The 10968-nt window shown below is 38.6% G+C and overlaps 1 protein-coding gene across 1 annotated transcript; it reads left to right on the top strand.

The window, feature by feature from the left end:
• The first annotated feature begins 663 nt into the window (after positions 1–663).
• On the top strand, positions 664–10698 carry LOC132824377 (insulin-like growth factor II). The gene is made up of 4 exons (XM_060838774.1): positions 664–803; positions 3167–3320; positions 5760–5929; positions 8619–10698. The coding sequence occupies exons 1-4, from the start codon at positions 735–737 to the stop codon at positions 8856–8858; spliced, it is 633 nt and encodes a 210-aa protein (XP_060694757.1). The 5' UTR covers positions 664–734; the 3' UTR covers positions 8859–10698.
• The last annotated feature ends 270 nt before the right edge of the window (positions 10699–10968 follow it).

Here is a 10968-nt window from a genome sequence, read left to right as displayed (position 1 = left end):
CATTGGGATCAATATCAAGGCTGAAAACGTTGTTTTTCTCTCTCTAAAAAGTCTTTCCCTCTAAAGGTCAATCTCGATCTTACTCCATGATGGATAACCATCATCAAAAGGAGAGGAAGCCATCCACACATTCCCCTTCCTGCTTTCCATCCTTATGAATTCTTCTCTTGCCTGAGCAGAAATTTATTAACCTTATTAGACCCTGTCAACATGATAGAAAGTGGCAGAAATAATGAGTCGTGGATTAGGACCTAATTTAATTTGTTTTTTGGAAGGTGTGTGTGTGGCGGCTGTATTTTAAAGCATCAAAGTTTTATCTTTTCTATATCTGTAAGGATTATCACTCCTAATAATGAGCGTGGCAGTTGTCACACAAGCAAATGCACAACGCAAAAAGAAACAAATAACATTTTCACGGTAACGGGAGTAAGCCCTTGCAAAGAAATCAATTGCACCAATATTTATTTTTTCCAAAAAAAAAGCCCCATTAATTTGCAGCGTCTTAGAAGAAGCCAAGTGCTGGGCTGCTTGTGCAGACGGAGTTGGTCAGGTTTTGCCAAGTGCTGCTACAGCGCGGTGACCTCTCTTGGAGTGTGCGTGCTGGCGGTTCACGCTGCGGCTATATAAGCAGCGCGGGAGCTGTGTTCTGCCTGTCTCCTGAACTCTGGAGCAGCGGTTAAAGGAACTTCAGCTGGGGAAAAAAAAAGCGTCCCTCCGCTCAACAACGCCGTACAATGGATCCCAAGTACCCAGCTCTGTTCCCGACCTGTGCAGACTCAGCCTGCAGCGACAACTCCGCTAAGGTAACAAGGAAACTGGTTTCAGATCTTACAAGGGAGCTGAAGACAATCTTTTTAAAAAAGGGATAACATCCAGATATGTTTAGTTGCAACTATTCCTGAGCCACTTTCATTGTTGGACAAGTTATTTGTTTTTTTGAAGGGGGATAGGTAAAGGGGATAAGTGTGCAATCTCACGCTCATTTTTTTAGATTGCATAAGAAGACTTTCTCGTTTCATTTACAAAAAGCGCATATTTGTACACTCTGCACAGAATGACGCTGGGCGAAAAAGTTATGCATACAGTCCCTTCAACCGGCTCCTTCGACTATTGTTCCCCTCACACACGCACACGTTAGCAGCTGCTTTTCAAAGGTGTTTCAGTCGTATTTAAAGAAAACAGAAAAACAAAGAGGCGGTTTGGGTGTGAAGCGCATCGAAATTAAAACTAGCACTGGGATTCAGCACAGAGAAGTAATTTGGTGCCCTTATTTCTTGTTTTGCACCATGTTTGCTGTTTGTAGCTTGTTCTGAGATGAGGTTCCCAGCGTGTTCCACTGGGTAGCGTTAGTATTCTGCTTGCGTGCTGCTCGACTCTCTGATTTGACTTTACTGTAATAGCCTGAACTCGAAGAAATAGATTGTTGATGCATCATTATAATAAATACTTAAAAATCAAGCAGCGATCTGGTTTAGCCTTCAGATAATTAACCTTCTACAAAAAAAGCTTTGCACTCTTCTTAATTCTTTCCAAAGTTTTTTTTTGTACGACTGCTATTTTACTTACCAAGAACACCGGTCTTCATGAATTAAGGAAGAAATTCAAACGTACAGTTAGTTCTGTGAATGACACACAGACACACACGCAGCTTAGGCGTCTGTTTCACTTTTTCATGCACTGAGATATTGTGAATGGGATTTTCAGTGCAACATATCGAACAAAAATCTGAAAGAGCAAGTTAAATTAATGGGGGGCTTCTTTATGTTCTCAACCAGTTTTGAGTTAATTCATGAAAAGCTGTAAGGACACGGCTGAATTTTCTTTCAAGACATTTAAGCATAAAATAATTTAAGTAATGACTGGTCTGTAAATACTATACTGGCTGAAACCTGACCTGGATCTAAATTCAAACTGAGAATCATAGATCTTGAAACAGATTCTTTCTTTATATCTACCTGTTAGACTCAATGTTTTAACTAAACAAGCACTTGAAATATTTTGCTTAAATTCAGGGGAAAAAAAAGTTTTATTGGAGTGATTTATGTTACTTCAGCCAAGCTTCTTTGGGGAAAAAGTATTCAAATAGAAAGGTTAGGTAACTTGAATTAAATCTTTCAAAATTGACCTTGAATGTTGACAGTTTGTAAACTCCAACATGTAGTCTGTTGCCAATGCAATTATTGATACAGTCTTCACCCTCATTTTCCAGCACCCTCACCCTGCCCCCCCCACCACACACACACACACACTCACATACACACACACACTGATTATTCCAGTTTTGCACTGTGGAACATCACTATGCAAGGTGGCTGCACTATTCAACACCATGGTTGGGTACCGTGGACAGTGCCCTAGATTGCATTTTTGTGTTTGTAACCGTGGGTTACCAGCTCCAAAATCAGTTTAATTACTGTTCAAAAGAATTGACTTAGACTGTCAGTCGTAGAGTAAACACGAGACCTTGCAGCAGTTAATGGGAGTTTTATTTTAAAAAACACTATTCCAAGAATTAACATCAGCCCTGTTTGAACCAGATAACGTGAGTTTGGGAACTAGAAAACAGTCTTATTGCAATCATTTGTCATTCTCCTGTTTCACCCTGAGTGTAGCAGACCAAATTGATGTTATCAAAGCTTGTAGACAACACACTAATGTTGGCTGGGCTAGATACTGGACTGCATATTTCCCATTCTGCTCATGTTACAAGGATAATATCTGAACTCTGAGTCAGTGTAACAACATTATTTTTTGAAAAAAAAACTGAAAGAACTGCGGATGCTATAAGTCAGAAACTAAACAGAAGTTGCTAGAAAAACTCAGCAGATCTGGCAGCATCTGTGAAAAGAAATCAAAGTTAATGTTTCGGGTCCAGTGACCCTTCCTCAGAACATTATTTTTTGGCACTGTCTGGTGTGGAACTAATCACAAACTATTTTACAAATCAGGGCTTTGATTTGAGTATTTTTGATTGGCAGCCTGCACTTATTAGTACAAAGCATTTGTCATCCTTAATGTTGTTAATGAGAGATTGCTATAGGCATGTTTTATTCTTGTCAAAATAATATAACACGTGGTAAGGTGGTTTGGGGAATCTTTGGTACAGGATCTCAATCTAATTGTGAAGCGGTAACTTTGCTTATTGACTTCTCTCTTTCCTTTTCAGGGCAGAAAAATGTCCCCATGCAGGCAATTTCTGTTCATTTCCATTGCATTCACAATGTACATTATAGATGGAGTGACTGCAGCTGAAACACTATGTGGTGGTGAGCTGGTGGACACTCTACAGTTCGTCTGCGGTGAAAGAGGATTTTACTTCAGTAAGTTAACTATTTTTGTGCTTCAGGGAGAGAGCTAAAGGAATGTTTCAATATGTAAAACTTGCTGAATGATTATTTTGTTTGCTGTTACTAAAAAACTTTTGTATATTCCTATTGTCTTTTTAATTTGATGATAACTTCTTGTACATTAGTTTGAAGGGGAGGTCCTTCAAATTAAATTTTCATTCCAGTCCCCATAGTTCCAGTTGCTGATATGAGGTTTTGTGGTTATAGCCCAATCATAAGGATTTGTTTCAAGACCGTTTGGTTTTTATTTTGATGGTTCTCCTAAACTAAGGGATTTTCTCATTTAAAGCTGCAACTTTTTTACACCTTGACCACGTGACAATGGCATTTGATAATGACTTCCTTAAAGACAATGCATTCTTCACTCCAGTGAGTTTGTGTCACATCTACTAATATATAAAAGACTGCCAAACAAACAGGATGTGCATGTGAGTTATTGGTGACAAATTCAGGATCACAGTATTTTGAATGGTTCAAAACAAAATGAAGAACTTTGGCTTTGATCTCCAGGCTGCCACTGCACACTTCAATGCAGAGGTTGGTAACTCTTTGTGAGGGAAGGGATTGAAACGAAAGGCAGACACATCCGAATTGAGATACAGATCATCCGTGATCGAATTTAATGGCAGAAATATTTTGAGAATTGGCCTATTATTGTTCTTCAGTCCTGGGATCCTGTATAATTTTATCCATTGCATTAGGTTACAGAGCTATGGGTGTAATTTGCATTCAGTTATAAGATGTGCACTTTAAGGATTTTCAAATTATTTCAGAAATGATTTGTGAAAGTTAAATAGTTACCCTTTTTTTAGGTCAGGGTTAAAAGAAGAGGCTGAGTCCCAGAGAAAATGATTCCAAACTTTCCTCCTAACTTCTTGTGGCTCTCTCAAAGTTAATATTGTCGTTTAAGCGAAGCTGTAAATAAATTTGCAAGCTTCAGTATACTGACAAACATTCCCAGGGAGTAGGATACTCTATTAAAAATAAATTATTGCTGTGTATGCAAAACTTTCACTACAGACTTTTATGCATGATGTTTCAGTAGCATTAGTCAATACAAATGCATTAATTATGTAATTTTTATAAATTTTTATAATGGTCTCCCTACTTCCTCAACCAGACATAAAACGCTTCAAATACAATGTCAGTAGTTTTTGCTGCCAATCATTGAGGAAACCTTAAACAGAATGTGCTCTTTTCCACAAACATCCGACTTGTTCAGTGCACAATGAAAACCTCTCGACTATATTAAAAGGTTCCTTTTCGTTGACTACAGACCTCATTGTAATAGAGAAAAGGAACAATTAGCAGGCAGGTGTCCAGTGTCATAAACCCAGCTCTTGGATAAACTCATTTCCAAGCGAGCAATTGTGCTGAATAAGCACATTTTCTCACGTGTTTTTTCTCTCTCTCTCTCTCTGACAAGGACACAAGGCTAAACCATTCTGCTGATAGTTACAATGGAGTGCTTGTTTATTTTCACATTCTTCTGATTAAAGAAATACTGCTGTAGCATTCCATCTTTTATTTCAAGCACATTTTTAATGATCTGGGAGTTTGGAACTCAGCAGAAGGAAAGAATTGGTTGCAGGGTCAGGGTAGAATGAAGGAATAAAGAATTTATTTTGGTTTTGCCTCTCTTACACTTTCAGTCCTCAATTATTGTAGTTGATTTTCAGTGCTTGCCTATGCATTAAATTTGGTCCATCGGTTACATTTAAAGACAAATATGATCCAGCTAGATTTTAACAAATTCCTCAATTTGTGGGACCTTAACTATGATGATAGCATAGTTATGTCTTGTGTCAACATGCCTCTCTTGTTTATCTTGCTGATCATCTGGAGATCTTCACAAGTGAAGGAACATACAGTTAAGATGAAATTAACAATGTGAAGAGTGGCCTTTCTTTTTAAGAGAAAGATAAAGCCTTTGCACGGAAGTGCAACTCTTTCATAACAATGTGGCTTAAGTGCTTCTCTGCGTGTACCTACAGCAGAAAGTGATGCTATCTGCACCAACCTGAGGAACAGGAATGTAATCATCTGGGAGATTCCCAAATGGATAATCACTATCTGCAGTTCCTAAGCTGCTCCAAAAGCTAGCATGAACACAGAGTTCATAGTGAACTGACATAAAAGGTCCATTACCTAAGGCAAAGTTATCTTTTACTGATCCTACAGTTGATGCCATATAGTTCATTGGACCCCTCTGTTTCATTGAATGGCTTTTCTGCTGTGTTGGCAAGGTCAAGTGGCCTCTGCCCTTTTTTTTTGTTTTTGGCAAAATCCACAGTTTATCTTCTTCTTCCACAGCATTTAAGTCAATATAAACTGAAAGCTTCCTGAGATTCTTCTTACTGATGAGGTGGGGGGGGGGGGAACAAAATCTAATAATTTCCTCCTCCTTTACAGGTAGAGCAACTGGCAGATCCAACAGTCGCAGACAGAATAGAGGAATAGTCGAAGAATGTTGCTTCCGCAGTTGTGATCTGGGGCTTCTAGAACTCTATTGTGCAAAACCGGTCAAGAAAGAGCGTGATCTCTCTGGAACACCTTTTAATCTTTTACCATCAGCAAATAAGGTATGTGGCTGTTTCCTTACTGCTTTCATCAGTGGAGTTTTTTTTTAAATAGAGCAATTTGCTGTCAATAACCTTTTACTCCTGCCATTCTGCTGTCAGATTAGTTTGCAAACTGGTTGCATACCCTTCCTTTCAGATGTTGAACAGAGAATAAAAATGGTTCTGATCCGGTCCACCTCATTCCCAAACAAAATGTATCGACATTTTGGAAACAGTTTCTGCTTTAGTTTACTTGAGTATGTCAGTAATAGGTAGTACAGGATTAGTTCAACCTGATCAGCATGGGTGAGTTGGCCAAAGGGCCTGTTTCTGTGCTGTATGACTCTCTGACTCTGTAACTATAGACTGCTACAAAGTCGAGCAGGTTTGAGAGGGGCATGTTCCACTTCAGCTCACTTTCTTTGCCCTCCAGCACTGTGGCAAATATAGAATGCACCTTTGGTTTGTCCATTGCTATTTTAAGCTTAAATAAGACTGTCAGCTAAAATATTTTTCCTCATGATGTTTATTAATCAAAATTAACTAGTTTTAATTCATAAAGTGTGAACTTCGCAGCATCATGGGAGATGACAAAAGTGGAACTGGGTTTAATTGTGTATAGTCTTTACTCTGAGTATATTAGTACAGTGCCCTTGATGGCATTGGTGCACAAGGTATCATATGAAAGATTTAAACAATACTTCAGTCCACTCTGTCAGTGCTGTTTCTTTCCACATAACCCAGTAAATCTTGGCTACTGAATGTTATTAGCTCAGATTCCACCATCATTTTTAAACAGTGTACTCTGATTTACTGACTCACTGCAGTTTTAATTATCCGCATTCTCTGATCAGCTTTTGCAGCTGGAAACCTTATTTTGTCTTTCAAAACCCATCCTAATTTTGAACGCTTACAGCAGAATTTTCTTTCATACAGAACATTTCATCAAAGCACCACTAATTCCAATTTTGAACTGTGCACTTAATGGAGGGATTTTATAGTGTAGAAAAGATCTAGTGGTTCTCCTGTGATTCAGTTGTTTTCTAATCAATCTATTGATGGATGTTATTATATCTCTCTGGAGCAGGTAGGGCTTGAATCCAGGCCCCCTGGCTCAGAGGTAGGGCATTGGCACTGGGCTACAAGATTGCCAGTCTCCCCTCTGATTTACTGTATTGCCATTTTACTTTCAAAACCTGTGCTATTCATATATGCCTTTCCATCTATCTTTGATCACTAGTAAGATATTCAGGGGCTCACAATTTGAGGTTTTTTCATATAAAACCAAGAATCTTTAACCTGATGATCCCTGGCATATTATTATAATTGGCTATCCAGGTTTTAAGTAAGCCAAGCTAGTTTCAATAGCATGCTTATCTTTTTGATCTCATTTAGACTAACTCAGGCATGACAGCTGATTCAATGCCAACGATAAAGGTCGAGTAAACCCATTTTATTTTTATTTACATATTCCTTCATTGGATATAGGGTCACTGGCAAGGTCAGCATTTTGTGAACATGTCTAATTGCTCTTATTAAGGTGATGGTGAGTAGCCACCTTAAACCATTGTGGTCAGTGTGCTGAAGGTACCCTCAGTACTGTCAGGTAGGGAATTCCAAAATTCTGACCAATGACAGTGAAGGAACAGCAACTTAATTCTGAGAGGATTATGCATGACTTGGAGAGAAACTTGATGGAGTTTCCATGTGATTGATATCCTTGGATTTCTCAATGGTTACTGGTTTGCAGGTGCTGTCAAAGAAGCCTTGATGAGTTGCTGCAGTGCATCTTGTACATGATACACTGCTGTCACTGTGCACTAGTAAGTGAATGTTTAAGGTGGATGCTGATTCTAGTGGGCTGTTATGTTCTGAAAGTGGTTGAGCTTTTTGAGTGCTGTTGGAGCTGCATCCATCCAGGAAAGTAGAGAATGTTCCATCACACTCTTGATTTGTACCTTGCAGATAATGGAAAGAGTCTGGGAGTCGGTGTGTTCATTTGTGTAGAATCATTTACCATAGAATATCAAGCATCTGACTTATTAGACATTAGCCACAGTAAGAATGTGGATACAAAAGATAAATTTCCAGTCATTGCTGATTTGCAGAGTGTTTTTTTTGGTGGTGTGGCAAGATTCATCAATGGTAATTATTACAATCCCTCTCTGACTTTTTAGTGTCAAGCAATTTGCTTGTTTATAACATGCTTGCATTGTAGATAAATAAGACTTGAGATTAATCACGAATAAAGCAGAGCACTCAACAAACTATGGCTGGTGACTTCTCAACGTCAGAAATCAGGAGGCTGTATTCTCAGTTCGGAACGTTATTTTACATGAGGAGGAGAGAATTGGAACTGTATCAAGTCGTTACCTGAACTTTGACCATTATTGACTGTTAGCCTCCAGATCTGTTGTTTCTGATTCTCTCAAAAAGATATGTTTCTGGACTTCTTAAAAAAAACCCACAATGTTCAGAAAAGCAAAATCAAATCCCTCCGATCTCACTTAAGACCTTGTTTACCAGCCAACAATAGTTCAAGCTGTGGGTCTTATTTGTTGTTTGCTCAGGGACCAGCAGTGCAAAGCCAGTCAACAATGGAAACGTGGTGGTTATCAGTTGCCTGAGGTTTTGAACATCAGATAGGCTTTTGATGCTGTTACAAAATGCACATGGCAGTGTTGCTAATGCTGTTTATTTTTAATTGCAGGAAAGCTTTAGGAAGCCTCTGGTTGCCAAGTATTCCAAATATGACTTCTGGCAAAAAAGATCTGCCCAGCGTCTGCGAAGAGGCATTCCTTCAGGTTTCATGGCCCAAAGGCTCAGGAGACAAGTTGAGGAAGTCCAGAGCTTACAGTATGTCAAAATGCACAAGCCACTTCTGACTCTCCCTGTCAAGCCACCCCTGCAAGTCCGAGCGGCATCAAAGAAATACTTCAGTCAAGAATGATGAAGAAACATTTTTGCACATTTCTTGAGATAAAGTCGGGGATTATAGCTTTGTACACGACGTCATTTCTGTGGCATTCCAACTGAATTTTTCTACCCCTTCCCCACCCATCTCCTTCAACGAGATCTCCTTCCCTGCCTTCAACATCCTCCACCCCACCCCAAACCCACCCCATGCCCATTCCCCTACCCCACCACACACCCCCCCAACCCCACATCAGCCAGTGAAGAAGTGCAATGTTACTTAAGCAGCCTGGTAAAAGTGATACCTGGTGGACAAAAGAAGTCGTGGTGTCTGAGGTGCTTGGGCCCAAAAAACGTCATGCCGCAGACTACAATTTATTTTACATACAAATGTTACGTGATGCATTCTAGATAATGTGTCCTCGCTTGTTCTGCACCTATACAAGAAGGGATATCAACACTTCCTGGAATACCTAGTGTCATCCAGATCCTGCACCTTTTTTTAAACAAGATGAGATTAGGTGAACCTGTGAGGGACTAAAGACAGTGGTGCGTGCAGTCTCGCATTGCCACAGATTGCGTCAAGTCTTTTTTTTTATTTTTCTCTCAATGGCACTATTTCTGATAAACAATAAGTGTGGTCACGCGCACACTTGTATTACGGTGCTAACTTGCTTTTAAAGAAGCAAAAGAGCTGATTCGAAGAATTGGGATTTGATAAATGCATGAACATCAAACAGAACTTGAAATTAACTTTTTCCGTTTTAGGAAACACGTCTTTTTTTAAAAAAAATTAGCTTGGTTTTGGCGGTGCAAGATAGGCAAGGAGAAGACAAAAGGCACAAAAAAGAGACAAACATCAAAGGGAAACAGCAGTGTTGTAGTAATTTTTTTCCTATGTTTTTCAACTAACTTTATTTCTTCTTCATAGTAGTTACTTGCTTTGCTTTGAAAACATACTTGAACTCATACTTACTGTCCAGGGTCAGATCTTTTTTTGGATTTAGTCTGAGCTATATCTTGCAGTGTTGAGCCGCCAAGCTATTAAAAGTAATGGCACTGCGTAAAGGCATTATTTATTTTATGTAAAATATATATGAAAATTGGTCCAAATAATGTACTTAGCACTGATGAGCAACTGCAAAGACAGATAACTATTTTGTCTAATTTTGTACTAGTAAAGCTTTCGTAGATGCTTTGTACCAAAAAATGAAAAGAAAATGTTTTTTTTGTTCTCTCTCTCTCGCGCGCTCTCTCTCTCTCTCTCTCTCTCTCTCTGTCTGTCAATATGAGTGTTATTTGGTATTGGAAGCCTCTGTGAGGTGCCTTGATTCAGCCAGAGAACCTCAGGCCTTCTTTTGGAGACTGTGTACCCATGCTCACTGCTGTCAGCTATGGTATAATCAAGTGCAATTACTTGATTACAGCTCATCTCTAGTTTTTTTTTGTGACCCACATTGTGTTAACATCTTTTGTTTCCTGTCAGTTTTTTTGATTCACTTCTGGTTTGAGTGACTTCACATTTATATTCACCGTTGCTTCATCAAAAATGGAAAGTTACCAGTTTGTTCTTTTTTTATGAAAGAAAATGAGCTCAAAATTACATCACTTAAGTAGTACTCAGAAAACATAGTTCTTTTGTCAAATGTTTGCATCAGCCAGTATGAAGGGAAACATCCGCAATTGCATTAGTTAAATAAAGCTTTTTACTTTTTTTAAGAAATGTTTTAGCAGATACAGTTAAGGTGTACTCTCCTGTTAACTAATATGTCATATATTTAACATGTGCACTCAACCAACACTAGACTCTAGAGAAAGATGAGATTCACGATCATTGTACTTTTGTTTTTAATATCAATAAAAGCAATTTATTACAATACTGTTTTTGTGTTCTCACTGACCATACCCTTGAGTTTAAACTGTGCTATTACAAGGATTGAAAAGTGTTTGGTTTTAGGAATTGCTGTGAAGATTGCCTCCAATAGTTCTGTTGTTGAAACCTCAAAGTTGGTGATGAATACGCTTCCCATAATACTTTGCAAGCCAAAGGTCCTCCATTATCTAATGAATAAATAGCTCTGTAAATAACTGGTCAATTAGTAAATCATAATTAGATTGTCTTCTAGGCAAAACAACAGCATTGTGTT

Source organism: Hemiscyllium ocellatum, chromosome 18 (assembly GCF_020745735.1).
Source record: "Hemiscyllium ocellatum isolate sHemOce1 chromosome 18, sHemOce1.pat.X.cur, whole genome shotgun sequence".
Taxonomy (NCBI): domain Eukaryota; kingdom Metazoa; phylum Chordata; class Chondrichthyes; order Orectolobiformes; family Hemiscylliidae; genus Hemiscyllium; species Hemiscyllium ocellatum.
The sequence above is the reverse complement of the archived record's forward strand: the minus strand, read 5'-3'. Positions and strand labels throughout refer to the sequence as shown.